A 19,816-nucleotide genomic window follows, 5' to 3' on the forward strand; every position below is an offset into this window, starting at 1 on the left:
AACAACAAGTACTTTGTAGCCAGTTTTTATGAGTAAGACTATATAAATTCAGTTGTTATCTTGTTTTTTATTTTATATCATTTACTAATTTCCTAGTATATGCTACTTGGCTTGACTATTAGTATTGTGAATACTTAAATATACTTTTGGTTGCCTTACAGAAACAAACAGCTGTCTAATAATCAGGTCTGAGGTAAATCTTCTCTGCCTAATTTGGCTTTTGTGGGGATTTTTGGTACTAGAGATTGAACTCGGGGACATTAACCTTTGTTAATATTTTGCCACATTGCTTTTTCTCTCCATATCTATATTTTCCCCCTAAGCTATATGAGGCAAAATTATAGCTATTGTGCTTGACCCAGTATTCTGTTGTAAAAGTATAATTTAGTGATCATAGTAAAAAAATAATAATGTTGATGATGCAGTAATATTATCTAATCTTATTCATGTTTCTCAACATTATTGTTTTCTTAATATTCCTCTTTGTTTTCTCTCTCCAGGGATCTCACCTTCCATTTAGTTATAATTATTTTTTATCTTTAATCTAAGAATAGATCCTTTACCAGTTTATTTAATTTTTGACAGACAATGGGGAGGTGTCTGCTCTGACATTTAAAATTTTGAAGGGTCTAGATAATTATTTGGTATGATATTCCTCAGTCTACATTTATCTGATATTTCCTCATGGTTGGCTTCAGGTTTTTTTTTTTTTTTTTTTTTTGGTACCAGGGATTGAACTCAGGAGCACTCAACCACTGAGCCACAACCCCAGCCCAATTTTGTATTTTTAATAAAGACAGTGTTTCACAGAGTTGTTTAGCACCTTGCTTTTGCTGAGGCTGGCTTTGAACTCACAGTCCTCCTGTCTCAGCCTCCTGAGCTGCTAGGATTATTGACGTGTGCCACCAGGCCCACCAGGTTAAATATTTTAGACCAGAATGTTACAGAGGAAATGTGTTTTTCAGTATATCAAATCAGGAGGTGATTATGTGAATGTCTCTATATTATTGTTGCTTAATATCCTTCACAATTTCCTCTATCCAGGATCCAATTAAGGTCACACCTTGGGGCTGGGGATATGGCTAAAGTAGTACTCACCTGGCATGTGTGAGGCACTGGGTTCAGGGTTCGATCCTCAGCACCACATAAAAATAAAATAAAGATATTGTGTCCACCTAAAGCTAAAAAATAAATTAAAAAATAAAAAAGATTACACCTTATATTTATTTGTAATATATTTGTCTTTTATCTAAAACAAGTTCTTTACCCATTTATTTTACTTTTGATGAACAATGAAAAGTGTCTACTTTGACATTTAAAATTTTGAAGCATCTAGACAATTGTTTGTGGTGATGCTCGTGTAAACAAATATAGTGATCATAGTAAAAAAAATGATATATATATCATATATAACCATGTCGCCAGTTATATAGAAGTATAGCACAGTTATGTACAGTACATAATACTTGATAATAAATCACTGTTACTGATTTATGTATTATAGTTTTTATCATAATTTATCTTAATTCATTGATTTATTATGACACTGGGGATTGAACCCAGGGGTGCATCCCCAACCCTTTTTGAGATAAGGTTTTGCTACATTGTCAAGTTTGGCCTTGAACTTGCAATCCTCTTTGCTCAGCTTTCCAAGTAGCTGAGATTATAGCCACCATGCCCAGATTTTATCATTATTTTAGAGTATACCTCTACTTTGGGATGGAGATGTAGCTCAAGTAGAGAGTGCTTGCCTAGCATGCACAAAGTCCTGGGTTTAATCCCTAGTACTGCCCCCAGCCTCCTCAAAAAGTGGATTGTAAAACAGTATGTTGTGTTAAACTGACAGCAGCCTCATGCTTCTGATGCCTACCCTAGCCCATTAATTGCATCATTTTCTCTTATGCTTGACTTAATCTTATATTGTTTTGTTCATGGCACAATTGTTAGGAACAATAACACAGGACTGTATTGTAGTCTGTTATTAGATTTCTTATACATTATCCCAGCTTTATCACACTGACTACTGAAACTTTTTGACATATCCCCATCAGATTGGTTGGTCGGTTTGTTTGTTTGTTTGTTTCTTTTTCTTTCTACAAGGGATTGAACCCAGGGGTACTTAACAGTCCCGGACCTTTTTTATTTATTTATTTAATTTTGTGATAGTCAAGCTAAATTGTTGAGGGCAGCTTTGAACTTGTGATCCTCCAGCCTCATCCTCCCAGGCCACTGGGATTATAGGTGCTAAGGATTGAACCCAGTGCCTCACACATGCTAGGCAAGTGCTCTACCACTGAGCCTCAAACCCAGCCCCTCCTAATCAACTTTTGAACTCTTACATTTGGGAGCAATATATATACTATTTCAGGCTTCCCTTGGACTTTCTCTGATTCAGCCTTTGAAGATATGTTTTCATGGTGTTAGCTGGTAGTGTGAGACTTTGAAGGTACTCTAATATGGGGAAAATTTGATAGCAGATTAAGGTCAGATGTTGTTTGGCACCACATAAGTAAGATCACATTTAGCAACTGAGAAAATCAAATCTAGAACTGGGTGTGATTGCGCATTCCTGTAACCCAGCGACTCTGGGGACTGAAGCAAGAGGATTGCAAGTTCAAGTCTAGCCTTGGCAATTTAGCAAGACCCTAAGCAACTTGGTGAGACCCTGTCTCAATAAAAAATAAGAGAGGCTGGAGATGTAGTTTAGTGATGGATCACCTGATCCATCTTGTAATTGTAATTGAACTGAGTTCAATCATTAGTACCACAAAGAATAAGAGAATCAGATCTTTATACTGTACTTTTACTAGGGATGGAAAGGAGGGAGGCCTGATTGGTGTGAAGTTTCTGAAATTTAAAATTTTATTTGGTGACTTTAGATGGTGGGGGGATGTGAAAGAAGAGACAAGGATATCTTTAGGGTGTCAAAAGTTTTTTTCTGAGTTATCTATGATAGGTATTAAGAGCAAAGATAGATTCTGCTTTGTATATATGTGAGGTAATATACAGAGTTGCATATTTTAGTTCCAAAAAGTTTTGATGTCCAGAAGATGTCTCAAGTAAGTAGAAGAAATAGGAGCTCAAGCTGGGTGGGAGGTGCACACCTATAATCCCAGTGACTCGGGAGGCTGAGATAGTAGAATTATGAGTTCAAAGCCAGCCTCAGCAATTTAGCAAGGTTCTGAGCAACTTGGGGAGACCCTATCTCAAAATATAAAAGAGGCTGGGGATGTGGCTCAATGTTTAAGCACCCCTGGGCTCAATCCCAGTACCAAATAGAGCTCAGGAGACAATAATTTGGGAGGCATTTTCCTTTTGATAATCAAGGTAATATGACAGAATTTTCCCCTCCAACTGGATTGTAAGCCTTAATAACTAAGATTTATGTATACTTGTTTGAAATTTCATAATCTATACCTTGTTTCCAAGCAATTAAATATTTGTTTGCTGATTAAAAGGTTGAACATGAATGTTTCTTTTGATTCTAAGAAAGTCTTGAAAATGCTGTTTTCTCTGTTTTGTGAGCAAAACTTTGAAAGCAATTATAAAAGTCTTAATATATTTTATTTTAAAAATTAGGATATTATACCATTTATTGATAAATATTGGGAGTGCATGACAACCAGACAGAGACCTGGGAAAATGACTTGGCCAAATAACATTGTCAAAACAATGGTAAGTTGATTAGACTTGACATTTAGAAAACCACTGTTCTTTGTAACAAATTCTGTTTAGTCTCACTGTGAAATAATGTGATTACTAAGAAAATGTGAGTAATTTTATATTAAATTTTTGAAATTATGAGATGCAGGTAATTGTAAATGTTAGTAATTTTTTCATGTAAACTTTGTGAGTTGCCTGTTTTGTCTTAAGTGAATATCATTCGTATCGACAATAGTTTTATATACTGAGACCTTTTGTTCACTGTATTTTTATAAATAATTTTATATTAAAATCGGAGACCATTTTTGTTCTTTGATTTGAAACAAAACAAAAAACTTTGTTCTAAACATTGTCCTTAGAATTAAAGAGAACTCCTGGGGAGAAATCAGTAGCAAGTTGTTGATAGTGCTTATCCCTGGGGAGTGGAAGGATAGGTGAGGCAGAGGGAAGATTGGCTCTTTTTAAGTTTCTCTTTTGTTTGAATATTTTGATGGTCAATGTATTTTCTAATGAGAGGGAAAAACAATATTATCTTTTGGAACTATACCTATTTTCTTTTGGAGTTGGTGATTGATCACCTCTGCCATACTTTAAGTATAAAGTTTCCATTGATAATACTACTGTCCTGTTTTCTTTTAGAGTAAAGAAAGAGATGTATTCTTGGTGAAAGAACACCCTGATCCAGGAAGTAAAGATCCCGAAGAAGATTACCCCAAATTTGGACTTTTGGATCAGGTACATTAATATGCTTCTTGGGGCTGGGGAAGTGGCTCAGTGGTAGAGCACTTGCCTCTCACGAATGAGACCCTGGGATCATCCTCAGCACCACATTAAAAATAAATAAACAAAATGAAGATATTGTGCCCATGTATAACTAAAAAATATTTTAAAAATATGCTTCTTATTCTCTTTTTAATTTTAAGCCACATAGGTAGGGAATCAGATTTTGTTTATTTATTTGCCACATAACATTGCTAGTATGTGCCTATAACACGTGGACTCCAAATAAATGGGATTTTGTGTGTGTGTGTGTATGTGTGGTACTAGGGATTGAACCCAGGGGTGCTCTACTACAGAACTATAACCACCACCTTTTTTGTTTTCTTTCTTTTTTTTTTTTTTCCCCTGGGAGTACCAGGGATTGAACTCAGGAGCGCTCAACAACTGAGCCACATCTCCAGCCCTATTTTGTATTTTATTTAGAGATAGGATGTAACTGAGTTGCTCGCTAAATTACTGAGGCTGGCTTTGAACTCCTGATCCTCCTGCCTCAGCCTCCCAAGTTTTGGGGATTACTGGCATGCGCCACTATTTCCAGCCAAATAAACTTTGTTGATACATCTTTTTCTTTTTTTGGTACCAGGGATTGAACTCATAGGCACTCAACAACAACTGAGCCACATCCCCAGCCTTCTTTTGTATATTATTTTGAGACAGGGTCTCACTGAGTTGCTTAGCGCTGTGCCCATTGCTGCTCAGCCTCCTGAGCTACTGGGATTACAGGCATGTGCCGTCACATGCAGCATCATTTTTCTTTTTCAATGTTTTGATTTCTTCACATGTATTGCATAAATGCATGGTTCCAAATTATTCTGATCTTCCTGCTATCTGAGATTTTACTCTTGAAAACAATGCTGTAAAGAAAAAAATTATTGTGAAAAAGAATTTATATTGTTTGTTTAGCATAGCAGTAAAAAGAGAATTTTAACTCTGTTCAATGGCAGAGATCACATGTGGCAACTAAGTAAGTCAGATCTTTGGGCTGTACTTTCAAGTGTCTGATTTGAAGTGGGATTTTGCTATGTAGCCCAGGTTGGCCTGGCACTCATGGGCTCAGGTAATCCTTCTACCTCAATTTTCTTAGTAGCTGTAACTAAAGACTTATTTGCTATCTTTGAAAGTTTGAGTTTTCACATAAATTCAGGTTTTGTCTCTTGTAAAATGAGATCTGAGCATACTAGGCCTGATTTCAATCTGAGTCAGTCGGAGGGTTTCCAGTTTGCCATGTACCCTCTACCTCTACTCCAGTTGATTGGTTAATTGCCATTCATCACCATTCCTTTTTTTTTTTTTTTTTTTTGCGGGGTGAGGGGGTGAACCCAGGGGTGCTTTAGTACTGAGCTATATATCTCTAGTCCTTTTTTATTTTTCATTTTGTGACAGGATCTCAATAAACTGCTGAGGCTGCCCTCAAACTTGACAATCCTCCTGCCCCATCCTCCCAAGTTGCTGGAATTACAGGCATGTGTGCCACCATGCCTGGCCTCTCCTTTTTCTTTTTATTCTCTTTTTGTTGTTCTGGAAATTGAACCCAGAGTCTTGCATATGCTAGGCAGGTGCTCTACTACTGAATGTAGACTCCTTTTTAAATTTAGATATTTTTCCTTTCAGGATCTTAGTAACATTGGTCCTGCTTATGACAACCAGAAACAAAGTAGTACTGTGTCTACCAGTGGGAATCTAAATGGTAAGTGTTTAAATGTCTTACTGTTGAAATATTTTTAAGCTGTTGAATTTACATGTGTCTAGAGTTGGGCATTCTTTGGGTTTTCTCTTAACCTGTGTATTTACTAAGACCCTTAAAATCTAAAACTCAATTTTTAGGAGCTAGACAAGAATTTTGCAAATGGTAATAGAGGAGAACTTTTTTCAATTTACCTCAGTTTGATCTTATGTGAAGCAAATTTAGTATACAACAAAGTACAATTTAAAGGTCAGATTTACTGTATTTTTAGTAGACTTCCCATCTGTATCTTCATAACTAACACTTAATTTAGAAGAATTCAGTTGCTCTCCACCCTTTTTTCTGCAATTTAGCTATTACTTAACAAGCTTCCTGTGTCAGTCTTCTAATTTTTCTTGCCTGAAACATCAACATATTCATATATCAATGCTACTGTATGGATCACCTGCTTCAGTATGGTTTTTTTGTTTGGTAACCCATCTAATGGGAAATGCTGTTTATTACTAATGGTATTAATGAGAATTAGGGTGGCTGGAAGGTAGCTAGACTATTCTCTGACACATGGTGTCATAACTTGTCTTCTGGAATGGGAAGCTTAAATATCTAGTCCTTTCTGCAATTATTAGATGGGTTGGAAATATCTAGGCATGTTGTTTATCTTTTTACACCATGTTTTCCTGTTTACTTGTTAAAATTTGACAAATACATGGTGCCACTTCTGTTCTTACAGGTGGAGCCACTTTTGGAGGTGAATTCCTCCTCTGTCTTCTTTCAGCCTCTCAGACTTAAGTATTTTGTGGTTTGGAAAATGCTTTTTGCTGAGTTGTGGTAGAAGCTAAAACTAAATAATTTTAAAGCATTGTGAAAGTGGTGGCAATAGCTCTTTAATATGAAATAGTAGTTCCAGTTTAATGTTAGTAATTAAAAGCTTGTATGCTGTCATATTCTGCATAACATGGCCAGAAGTTCCCTTGGTATTACACTTTCTGTTCAGAATAGATCTAAAACTTCTTTCTTAAAATAATTGAAATGGGCTGGGCATGGTGATGCACACCTATAATCCCAGAGGCTCAGGAGGCTGAGGCAGGAGAATCATGAGTTCAAAGCCAGCCTCAGCAAAAGTGAGGTGCTAAGCAACTCAGTGAGACTTTGTCTCTAAATAAAATACAAAATAGGGCTGGGAATGTGGCTCAGTGGCCAAGTACCCCTGAGTTCAATCTCCAGTACCCACACCCACCCCAAAAAAGATGGAAATGACAATGTTTTAAATTTTATTTACTTTTTTATTTTTTAGTTGTTAATGAACCTTTATTTTATTTATTTATATGTGGTGCTGAGAATCGAACCCAGTGCCTCACACATGATAGGCAAGCACTCTGCCACTGACACCCAGCCCCAGTCCTGGAAATGACAATTTTAAAAACTTAAATCAGGTGTTGTGGTGTATGTTGGTAATTCCAGCTACGTGGCAGACTGAGGCAAGAAGATCACAAGCTCAAGGCCAACCTGGGCAACAGACCCTGTCTCAAAATAAAAATTTAAAGGAAAAGGGCTAGGGGTGTAGCTCAGTGGTCCAGCACTTGCCTAGCATACATGAGGCCCTGGGTTCACTCCCCAGTACTAGGAGGAGGGGAAGAAACCTTAATGGCTTTTTTGATTGATGATAATGACATTGTAACAGTTTAACATTTAACCTTTTATGAGAAATAGGAATAACATCTACTTTGTTCATAAAAGGAAATTCTGCATTAAGTCTGGTCCTGTGTATGTAGAATATGACCTACCCTCAATGTCTTGATTCTTTTTATTGCAGCAGAACTGCTGATAATTTCCAAGCTTGCCCCAAATTTACATATAGTACTCTATGCAGTTGTTTACGTAAAGGTGTTTTCCTGCAGTTCAAGGACAGTTTTTGAAAGAGGGAACAAACTAATTGAGAGGAATAATAGAACTGGACAAAAATTACAGAACTGGACAAAATTCCAAAGTACCTGTTTCAGAAATACACAAGGTAATATTCCTTGTGCCCTCAGTATAGAGCTGAATTTTTTGTTTAAAATATATAAATGTATCAGAGCTGGTGGTGTGGCCCAGTGGTAGAGCCCTCACTAGATTTACTGTTTTTAATCCCCAATACCACCAAAACAAAACAAAACCATATGTGTGTGTATATATGTATAAAATAAATTAAATTATCTGTTAATATTATTTGCCCATAACATCACAAGCCAGAGTTGTTTAGCCTGAATTTTATCCATGTACTTGTGCAATCTGAAACATTGACAAATGAGTATGTAACTAAAATTGCCTACTGAATTTAAAGCCTCCGTATTGTGTCATGTACAATCATAATAATGTCTAGCAGCACTGGAGAGAAACACCTTTTTAGTACTTCTGTTTCTGTTTTCCATGTTTGATGTACTTTTGTTTTCTTAGATATTCAAGTTAAGTGCTTTAGCAAATATTGTGCTTTTATTATGTTTATGAAATATATTGTGCAGTTCAAGCAAGTGAACATTGACCTAAAGTGAGGATATTTTCATTATAGATATTTGTATTGATTTGGGAGGGGGGAGGGAAACATCCACGCAATTGTTTTTATTCTTTTTAGCTGTAGGTTCTTGGAATCTGAATGAGTGCAAATACATTTGTGTTACATCCTCAAAGTATACTAGTATTTTCAGTTTTTTAAGAAAGGAAGGTTGAAGATGTAACACAGGTATCATTAGTGCTAGGTTCATTTGAGATTACTGACAAAACCCAGTGTTCTGGGCTGTGAGACACCTCAGCAGATTGTTTCAGAAGGAGTGTGAAAGCTAATATGCTTTCAGGAAGGAAATCTTCCTGTGGTGTTACACAAATGCACATTGGGTGTGTCAGTCCCTATCCACATTGCTACTTCCATTGCAGCTCTGTTGAAAGTGATCTTGCCTTCTATTCAAAGGGGGAATTGCAGCAGGAAGCAGTGGCAAAGGAAGAGGAGCTAAGCGCAAACAGCAGGATGGAGGGACTACAGGGACTACCAAGAAGGCCCGGAGGTGGGGAGATCACTGCCCCACCCACCACCTTTTGAATATTTGGTGCTGGCAGAGTCCACCATAGGGAACCATATTTTCCATTGCTCAAGTGTCTAATGCTGAAAACCTTTCCTTTTTTTTAAGCCTTGAATACTTTGGAAGGGCAAAATAATCCCAGACTAGGTATGCTATTTTATGAACTTGTTACTACAGAAAGGGAACCCAGGCAACATCTTCTGGTGATAAGCCTGGGAAATCACATTCCCTTATGGCACCTTGAGAAAGCTTGGATGGAGGAGAGGGAATGAAAACAACTAAATGCAAACTCTTTAACTTTATGCCTCTTTCCTCTCATGTCTCTTCCCTTCCCTTTGTCTAATGTTGAAGCAGTAGAATCCAGATCACTTCTTATTTAGACTGGCAATAGATAATAAGTGCTCATATCTGAGCTTCTGTTCATTAGTTTGTAATAATAACTGAAGGAACCCACACTAAATCACTCCCCCTTTTTCCCCTAATAATATGTACTGGCCAAATTTTGTAAACAACAAAGAGTTTATGGTTAAGAATCACCAGGAGTGGTCAGTCCCTGACAAATCACTTGCCATTCCCTATAGACTATAAGTAATGTGACCAAAACCATTTTGCCAAATAAAGCTAATCCCTTTAATTTCCCTATTTTTGCCTCCAGAGGGCAGGATGGTCTGAGTTATGAAAATTAATTTTTTTTAAGAGAGAGAGAGAATTTTTAATTTTCGGTGGACACAACATCTTTGTTTGTATGTGGTGCTGAAGATCGAACCTGGGCCCCACGCATGCCAGGCGAGCGCGCTACTGCTTGAGCCACATCCCCAGCCCTCTTTTTCTTTTTTGATACGGTGTGTAACTATGTTGCCCAGGCTGGTGTGGAACTTTCAGTTCTCCTACCTCAGCCTCACAAGTACCTGAGATTACAGGCATGTGACATCGAATTTTATTTTTCCTTTCTGCAGTGACCCTTTGTTTTCTGCTCAGCGTCTTCCCCCTCATGGCTACCCTCTGGAGCACCCCTTCAACAAAGATGGCTATCGGTATATTCTAGCTGAGCCTGATCCCCATGCTCCTGACCCTGAGAAACTCGAACTTGACTGCTGGGCAGGAAAACCTATTCCTGGAGATCTTTACAGAGCCTGCTTGTATGAACGGGTTTTGTTAGCCCTACATGATCGAGGTATGTAAGGTATTAATGATGATATAAACTCAGGGCTGCTATGAACTGCTGTCACCTGCTTTGCCCAGTCTAGGATTAAATACACATCTCAGTTTGTTACCAGTACCCTACCCCTCATCTTTAACTAGACTCAGCCAGGATGTACAGGAATAATTTCCATCTCTGTCCTTTTCTTTCTTTTTTTTTTTTTTAAATAAGTTCTAGCCTTTTTATACATCTTTTTTTTAAAAAAATTATTTTTTAACTGATTTTTAAACTTAAAGTTGCAAAAAAATGACACAGAGAATTTCTCTTTCAACTGTCTCCTAATGGTAACATTCAATCCTAGCACAGTTAATCAAAATAGGAAATTAACATTTGTAAATACTACAAATTGATCTTCCATTATCCAAAAACCCCAAATTCTCTGAAATCTGGAACCTTTTGATTGCCAACATGAAGCTCAAAAAGTTTTGGATTTCAGGGGCTAGGGATGTAGCTCACTTGGTAGAGTGCCTACCTTGCATGCACAAGGCCCTGGGTTTAATCCCCAGCACTACTGCATACCAAAAAAAAAAAAGTTTTGGATTTTAGATTTAGGATTTTTGTAGTACAGATGCTCAACCAAATAAAGTCCTTGCAAATATTCTCAAATCTGAAAATCTCCCAAATCTGAAACAATTCTGGTCCCAGGCATTTTAGATAATAAGAGATACTTAACCTAATTAACCAAATTAAAGACCTTATTTAAGTTTTACCAGTTTTTCCATTAATGTCTTTTGCTTACATTTCATGACCATGATACTTTTTATTGGTTATTGTATCAAGTGTTCCTCAATGATGGTTTGTCTGATGTTTTCTCATGATGAGACTGAGGTTATGCAATTTGAGGAAGAGTAAAGAAATTATTACTGTTCATTGCATTATCTCATGTGGTTCATGATGCTGATTTTTTATTGATTATATTGACTATGGTGATTTACTTAAGATAATTCTGTTGGCTTCTCCACTGTAAATTTACTGTCTTTCCTTTTATTATTAATAAATACCTTGGGGAAAATTTGAGACTATGCAAATATCCTATTTCTCCATAAAGTTTTCTTCACTAATTTAATACTTTTCCATGGATCTTGTCTGTAATAATTATTTCTGTGGATATCTGCCATATGATTTTCTGTTTCTTCTTTTCCTTCTTCATTTTATTTATTTAATTGGTTATATTAGCATGTACTCAGATATTTTATTGTGTGGGGTATAATCCAATACTTTGATTATTTTGTTGCTTACATTATTCCAGCTTAGTTTCTTCAGGTTGATTCTTGTGTTCTTTTTTTAGTACCAGGGATTTTTTAGAACCCAGTGGTACTTAACCAGTGAGCCATATCCCCAGCCCTTTTTTATATTTTATTTAGAGATGATATTGCTCAGTTGCTTTAGGACCTCGATAAATTGCTGAGGCTGGCTCTTCTTGCCTTAGCCTCTCCTGCTGGGATTATAGGCGTGAGCCACCAACATTCAGCTTCTTGTGTTCTTTAGATAAGCATGTTTTTTTTTGTTTGTTTGTTTTTAAGTACTTGCTTACTTTCTGACTTCGCAATATTTTCCTGACTAATCTGTGTTTTCTATTCCCATGCCTAGTAATCACTACTTCTTCATGGAGCCTTGTTTTCTTTTTTCTTTAAAAAAAAAATTAATTTTTAGTATAGGTGGACACAATACCTTTATTTTATTTTTATGTGGTGCTGAGACTTGAACCCAGTGCCTCACACATACTAGGCAAACGCTTGAGCCACAACCCCAGCCCAGAGCCTTGTTTTCTTTAATTGGAAAACAACGTTTACAAATTAATATCTCAGTGTTAGCTATTATCTTCATCTGTTTTATGTTGCTGTAACAAATACCTGAGCATGCTCACTTATTGGGTGTTGATGCTTCTAGACACCCTCAGTGGTCAGAATTGGGAAATAATGTGTATGAATACTTACCTGCACATAACAAATGGCTGTACTGAATTTATATTGATGCTTGAAATTTCAGTCAAACAACAGAGGAGGGTCATTCCAGCCTTTCCCCTTCAGTTGTTGGTAACTTCTTTCTCTAACAATAGAAAACTGACTTAGATGAATAGTTATAGGTAATTACCTATATTATTTCTTCTATGCATATGAATAGTTTTAGAAAATATAAGATTAAACAGGAACATCTTGTGATGTTGGAAAGTAAGGAAGTACTTAAAAAAAAAAAAAAAACTTGCCTGATGTGTTGGTACATGTTTGTAAGTCCAGCTACTAGGAAGGATAAGGCAAGAGGACCCCAAGTTCAAGGCCAACCTGGGCAACCCAATAAAACCCTTTAGCAAAATAAAATTTTTAAAAGGGCTAAGACTGTAGCTCCATGAAAGAGTGCTTGCCTAGCATGCCTGAGGCCCTGGCATCAATCACCAGTAATGCAAAAAAAAAAAAAGAGAGAGAGAAAGAAAGTTTTATTGATTTGCATTCCCACCAGCCATGTAGAGAAAGACTTTATTTCCTTATAACCTTGTTTTGTTTTTGTTTTTGCAGTCAGGGATTGAACCTAGGGGCACTTTACCATTGAGCTACATTTCTAGCTCTTTTTAATTTTATTTATTTGTTTGTTTGTTTGTTTTTGTTATTGAGGATGGAACCCAGGGGCACTTTACCACTGAGCTATATCCCTAGTCCTTTTATTTATTTATTTATTTATTTTTTAATATATTTTTAAGATATTGATGGCCCTTTATTTTATTCATTTATTTATATGTGGTGCTGAGAATCGAATTCAGTGCCTCACTCATGCTAGGCAAACGCTGTACCACAGAGCCACAACCCCAACTGCCTTTTTATTTTTATTTTGAGACAGGTTTTAGAAGTTGCTCAGGGCCTTGCTAAGTTGCTGAGTATGGCCTTGAACTTTCTATCATCCTGCCTCAGCCTTCTGGATAGCTCAAAATAAGAGACATACACCATCACAATTGGCTGCTGCTATTTTAAAAATATCTGAAATTGTTTTAAAATAAAACGTTATATTTTTTCTTATTTTGCTAGACAAATACTCTGCCACTGAGCTACATCAAACCTTAGAAAGTTAAATCTTCCTGGGTGTGGTGGCACACACCTGTAAATCCCAATGTCTCAGGAGGTTGAGGTAGGAAGATCACAAGTTTGAGACCAACCTCAGCAACTTAGAAAAGCATTTAGCAATTTAGCAAGACCTTGTCTCAAAAAATAAAAAGGGCTGGGATGTGGCTCAGGGGAAAGCATTCCTGGGTTCAATTCCCAATACCTAAAAAAAGGTTAAGTTTTCTAAAGGATGGTTTATTCAAATCAGGATCCAAACACATTACAATTGGTTTGTTATATTTTAGGGGATATGCAATGTAATTTTAACCTGTTATCTTAAATATAATTACATTTAATAAAAACTAGAAGACCAAAGGCTAGGGATATGGCTCCCCACAGTTAGAGCACTTGCCTGGCATGCAAGAGGCCCTGGGTTTGATCCCCAGCCCTGCACAGAAAAAGAAGAAAAGAGACAGACAACCTAACATTTTCTTCCTTTCTCTTTTGTATGGATCTTGTGTTGAGATTTTAGACTCCTGAACTAACATTTTGAAGATCTGACCTGATTTTCCTGACTTTTATTGTCTTATCTTGAGTGTAAGGGGCTATGTCTCTAAATTCCTCAAAAAATAAGTTGAAGGCTTCTGTTTTAATGTCCATCACTGCAGCTCCACAGTTAAAAATCTCTGACGACCGTCTGACTGTGATTGGAGAAAAGGGCTACTCCATGGTTCGGGCTTCTCATGGAGTGCGGAAAGGTGCCTGGTACTTTGAAATCACCGTGGATGAGATGCCACCAGACACTGCTGCCAGACTGGGTTGGTCCCAGCCTCTAGGTAAGCTGGGGCCATATTGTGGACATCACAGCAGATAGACAGATTTAGACCTATCTGGCTTAGTTTTAAGACTGCTGTGTTTATCATAAAATTCAGTTTCTGAAGGGTTAGCTGATTTGCAAGTTCTGGAATACTTTTGAAAAACAGTTTATAAGCAGTTTACAGAATTGACAAATAATATAAAATAAAAAGGAGTAGAATCTTTTCCTTTTGCAAACCAGAGTTCACTTGTAGTCCTCTGATTTCCTATATATCTTTTTATTGAGACAGGTAATCTTCAAGCTCCCCTGGGTTATGATAAATTTAGTTATTCTTGGAGAAGCAAAAAAGGAACCAAATTTCACCAGTCTATTGGAAAACACTACTCTTCTGGCTATGGACAGGGGGATGTCCTAGGATTTTATATCAATCTTCCTGAAGACACAGAGACAGCCAAGTCACTGCCTGATACTTATAAGGATAAGGTGAGTTTGCCCTCCTGCAATGGATTTCTGGCTTTGAGGATCTGTGTCAGTGGTGACTATAGATATGGCCTCTGTTTTCTTGTGACTGACCACTTTCATATTTTTTCTACACATTTTATTATAAGCATTTTCAGACATAATAACAAAGTTGAAAGAATTTGAGAGTCAGTACCTGAATATCATCATCTACATTCTATCAGATGTTTCCAGTTAGGGGCTGGGTTGTGGCTCAGAGATAGAACGCACTCCTACCATTCGTGAGGCACTGAATTCGATCCTTAGCACCACATAAAAATAAAATAAAGATATTAAAAATAAAGGGCTGGGGATGTGGCTCAAGTGGTAGCGCGCTCGCCTGGCATGCGTGCGGCCCGGGTTCGATCCTCAGCACCACATACCAACAAAGGTGTTGTGTCCGCCGAGAACTAAAAAATAAATATTAAAAATTCTCTCTCTCTCCTCTCTCACTCTCTCTTTAAAAAATAAAAATAAAAAAATAAAATAAAGATATTGTATCTACCTATAACTAAAAAATAAAAAAAAAAAAGGCGTTACCAGTTAGGATGTATCTATTCATTCTTCCACCCATCTATCCATCCAGTATTTTTTTTTTTTAATAGTTGTGTATGGACAGCATGCCTTTATTTTACTGGTATGCAGTGCTGAGGATTGAACCCAGGCCTCACACATACTAGGCAAGCGCTCTGACAATGAGCTACAGACCCAGCCCTGTCTATTTATTTATTTATTTATCTATTTATTTATGTGTATGACAGGGAAAATTGCAAACATCAGTACACTTGCCTCTCAGTACTTCAGGATGCATATAATTAACTACATATAAAATTTATATGAAACGAAATATACAATTTCATAGTGAACACTCATTAAGTTTTGAGTCTGACCTAAATTCCTATCAAGATTTAAACTCTTGGCTGGTTGTGGTGGTATAAACCTGTAATCCCACCAATTTGGGAGGCTGAGGCAGGAAGATTGTATATTTGAGGCTGGCCTGGGCATTTTAGCAAGACCTTCTCTCGAGTAAAAAGGACTGGGGAGCTGAGATTGTGGCTCAGTGGCAGAGCGCTTGCCTCTCACATATGAGGCACTGGGTTTGATCCTCATATAAAATCCACCAAATAAAATAATTAAATTTGATCCACCACATAAAATAAATAAACAAAATAAAGATATTATGTCCATCTATAATTAAAAAAAAAAAAGGACGGGATGTAAGTCAATGGAAAAGCATCCCTGGGTTTAATTCTCAGTACCTGAAAATAATCCAGTTGTGGTGATGCATGCATGTAATCACAGCAACTCAGAAGCCTGAGGAAGAAGGATCCCAAGTTTGAGGCCATTCTCATCAATTTAACTAGGCCCTATTTCAAGATAAAAAAATAAAAAGGGCCAGAATGTGGCTCAAAGGTAAGCACCCTGGGTTCAGTCCCCAGAACTAAACAACAAAGAAGATATATACTCTTTTTTTTTTTTTTTTTTTTTAGTACCAGGGATTGAACTCCGGGGCACTGGACCACGCAGCTATCTCCCTAGCCCTATTTTATATTTTATTTAGACACAGGGTCTCACTGAGTTGCTTAACACCTAACTTTTGCTGAGGTTGGCTTTGAACTCAAGATCCTCCTGTCTCAGTCTCCCAAGCTGCTGGGATTACAGGAGTGTGCCGCCACACCTGGCTGAAAAAAATGTATACTCCTAACATCATTCCAGGAAGTTTTATCTTGCCCTTTCTAGTTCCCATCCCTAACCCCATAGATCCAATGAATATTTTAATTTTTTTCTATCATACTTTAGTTTTTGCCTATTGAGTTTATGTAAATGTAGTTATGTAGTCTGTTCTTTTAATAACTTTGTTTATTTTTTAATGTGGTGCTGGGAACCAAACCTCACACATGCGAGGCAAGCCCTTTGCACTAAGCCACAACCCCAGAATTTTAGGTGGTGACATTTATTATTGTCTGTCATCTTAATTTTAGCAATTTGATGGATATATATCTTCTGGTGTCTTTTTTTTTTTTTTTACATTTTATTTTTTTAGTTGTAGGTGGATACAATACCTTTATTTTATTTTAGGTGGTGCTGAGGATTGAACCCAGTGCCTCATGCTAGGCAAGTGCTCTACCTCTGAGCCACAACCTCAGTCCTCTTCTTGTGCTTAAATTACCATTTCATTGATGACTAATGATATTTAGCATTTTTCTTTTGCTTATTGGCCATTTATCTTTCATGAAGTTTCTTTTTAAATATTTTGCCTCTTTTTTAATTCATTTATCTAGTCATTTGTTTGAAGTCATTTGCCAGATATTTTTTGTTTTGTATTACTAGAGGATTGAACCCAGCACCAAGCCACATGTCCAGCCCTTTAAGATAATGTCTCACTAAGTTTCTGAGGCTGGCTCCAAATTTGTGATCCTCTTGCCTTGACCATCTAAGTAGCTGGGATTACAGGCATACCCTACTATGCCTGGCTAGATGTAATATTTATTTTTAATTTTTTAAATATTTATTTTTTAGTTGTAGTTGGACAAATACATTTATTTTATTTATTTTTATGTGGTGCTGAGGATCGAAGTCAGGGCCTCACATGTGTTAGGCGAGCATTCTACCACTGAACCACAACCCCAGCCCTAGATGTGATATTTTAGTATTTATTTATTTTTTTTAGTTTTTAGCGGACACAACATCTTTGTTTGTATGTGGTGCTGAGGATCGAACCCGGGCCACACGCATGCCAGGCGAGTGCGCTACCGCTTGAGCCACATCCCCAGCCCTTAGCTGTGATATTTTTTAAAAATTTTTTTACTAGTCTGTATCTTCATTTTTATACTAGTATCTGAAGTTTTTGTTTTTATGAAGATTAATTTCTCAGATTTTTCTTTTATAGTTCTATTTCTTTCTGTGACCTACAAATCTTTGGGTACCATAAAGTCACGAAAATATTCTCCCATATTACCCATTGAAAACATTATGCTTTTATGTTTAGGTCACCAATCTATCTTGAGTTCATTTTTATGTATAATGTGAAAGTCAAGGTTATTTCTTTCCCCCAATAGGAATATCCAGTTATTCCAGCACCATTTGTTAATCTCTTTCCTTTCTTCATTGGATTTCTGTGGTGTGTGGGTTTTTTTAATATTTATTTTTTAGTTATAGATAGACACACAATATTTTATTTTTTATATGGTGCTGAGGATCGAACCTAGTACCTCACACATGCTAGGCGACCGCTCTTCCTCTGACCCACAACCCCAGCACCATTCTTTGGTGTTTTTAGTGGAAATTAACTAGAGGTTTATTTCTAGACTCTGTATTACAGTAATCTATTTATTGTATTTTATGCTGGTACTGCAGTGTCCAAATTACTATGGCTTTAGAGTAAGTCTTTAAATTTGGTAGTAGATGCCCTCTAACTTTGTTCTAAAAATGAGCAGCCCAATATATCATTTTATTAATTGCATTACACCACTGACTCTCATCTCCCGTCTTACCATCTGGAACCCTGGAACGTATACCACCACACTAATTCCTGGTCTGTAGTTAACAGCCTCGGTGGATTCTATAGGAATCGTTAAAATTATTCACTTTTTTATTTATATTATGAACATTTGATTTTAATGAATAAATAATTTGTAATATGTCTGTACAATAGAATACTATAGATCTGTTTAAAAGCAACATATGTTCTGAGGGACAAATGCTCTCTGGTGTATATTATTGAGTGTGAAAAACTCAAGAAACAAAACAAAATTTACAGTATTGTTGCATTTTATGACTTGTTTCTTTGCATGTTTTTCTTGTGTATATTTTTATTGTTTGTGTTTTTTAATTTTGGAGATACTCATATACTTTAGAGTCTCTGAAAGAGTAATACCAGGACACTGGAGTAGTGATTTTTTTTTTTTTTTTTTTTTTTTTTTTTTTTGGTACTCAACCACTGAACCACATCTCCAGCCGTATTTTGTATTTCATTTAGGGACAGTGTCTCTCTGAGTTGCTTAGCACCTATCCACTGCTAAGGCTGGCTTTTTTTTTTTTTTTTTTTTTTTTTTTTAAGAAAGAGTGAGAGGAGAGAGAGAGAGAGAATTTTTAATATTTATTTTTTTTAGTTCTTGGCAGACACAACATCTTTGTTGGTATGTGGTGCTGAGGATGGAACCCGGGCCGCACGCATGCCAGGCGAGCGCGCTACCGCTTGAGCCACATCCCCAGCCCCTAAGGCTGGCTTTGAACTCCGGATTCTCCTGTCTCAGCCTCCCAAGCTGCTAGGATTACAGGCATGTGCCACCACACCCAGTTGGAGTTGTAAATTTTTTGCATGGGAAACTCAAGTGAGGCATAGTGAGAGAGAGATACTCTTCATTTTATGTGCTTATATAGCTTTGATTTTTTTTTTAAATTATTTGGTACTGGGCATTGAACCCCCTGGGGTACTCTACCACTGAGCTATATCCTAGTCCTTTTTATTTTTTATTTTGAAACAGAGTCTTGCTTAGTTGTTGAGGCTGGTCTTGAACTTGTGATCATCCTGCCTCAGCCTCCTGAGTTGCTGGGATTATAGGTGTGCAGCACTGTACCCAGCTCGTTTATGAAGTCTTTTTATCATGCTTAATACATGTATGTGCTAAGAAATTATTAAATAAATAATGTATATATTTGGGAGTGAATAGTTAAATCAGCTATTGGAAAGAGGTGACCCAGAGGCCACCTGTGGGAGAAACAGGAAACTAGGAGCAAGAAAATGGTCCTTAAAATGTTATAGAATAAGGAGTTCAGGCTCTGTAAAATTGTTATTTTTTTCACTGAGATTGTTGGGGAAAACAGTATAAATTAATTTAGGCTCGCTCTTTTATGGGCATTTTTGTTGTGGTGAGAATGTGTACTTAAACGTATTTGTTTCTTCACAAATTTTCTTAGTAGTGGCCTCTTTTTTTTTTTAATTATTTTTCTGAGAAGGTTAGGAGAGAGATTTTTTTTTTTTTAAAGAGAGAGGTGAGAGAGAGAGAATTTTTAATATTTATTTTTTAGTTCTCGGCGGACACAACATCTTTGTTTGTATGTGGTGCTGAGGATTGAATCCGGGCT

The 19,816-nt window shown here is 36.7% G+C and overlaps 1 protein-coding gene across 4 annotated transcripts in view; it reads left to right on the plus strand.

Annotated features, from left to right (window-relative positions):
* The window catches only part of ASH2L (ASH2 like, histone lysine methyltransferase complex subunit), a 31,417-nt gene that overhangs the window by 6,024 nt on the left and 5,577 nt on the right, over positions 1–19,816 (plus strand). For 3 of the 4 annotated variants that reach the window (XR_014019165.1, XM_081269519.1, XM_081269521.1), the window contains exons 6-13: positions 3,580–3,675; positions 4,303–4,398; positions 6,055–6,130; positions 6,858–6,875; positions 9,072–9,165; positions 10,137–10,354; positions 14,082–14,249; positions 14,520–14,713. Coding sequence is in view for 3 of the 4 variants with exons in the window: in XM_081269519.1 (XP_081125645.1) it covers positions 3,580–3,675; positions 4,303–4,398; positions 6,055–6,130; positions 6,858–6,875; positions 9,072–9,165; positions 10,137–10,354; positions 14,082–14,249; positions 14,520–14,713 (960 nt within the window). In the remaining variant the exon portion in view is untranslated. The remainder of the gene's footprint in view (positions 1–3,579; positions 3,676–4,302; positions 4,399–6,054; positions 6,131–6,857; positions 6,876–9,071; positions 9,166–10,136; positions 10,355–14,081; positions 14,250–14,519; positions 14,714–19,816) is intronic. The other variant, XM_081269520.1, reaches the window with a different exon arrangement.

This window comes from Spermophilus citellus (assembly GCF_964194105.1).
Source record: "Spermophilus citellus genome assembly, chromosome: 16".
Classification (NCBI taxonomy): domain Eukaryota; kingdom Metazoa; phylum Chordata; class Mammalia; order Rodentia; family Sciuridae; genus Spermophilus; species Spermophilus citellus.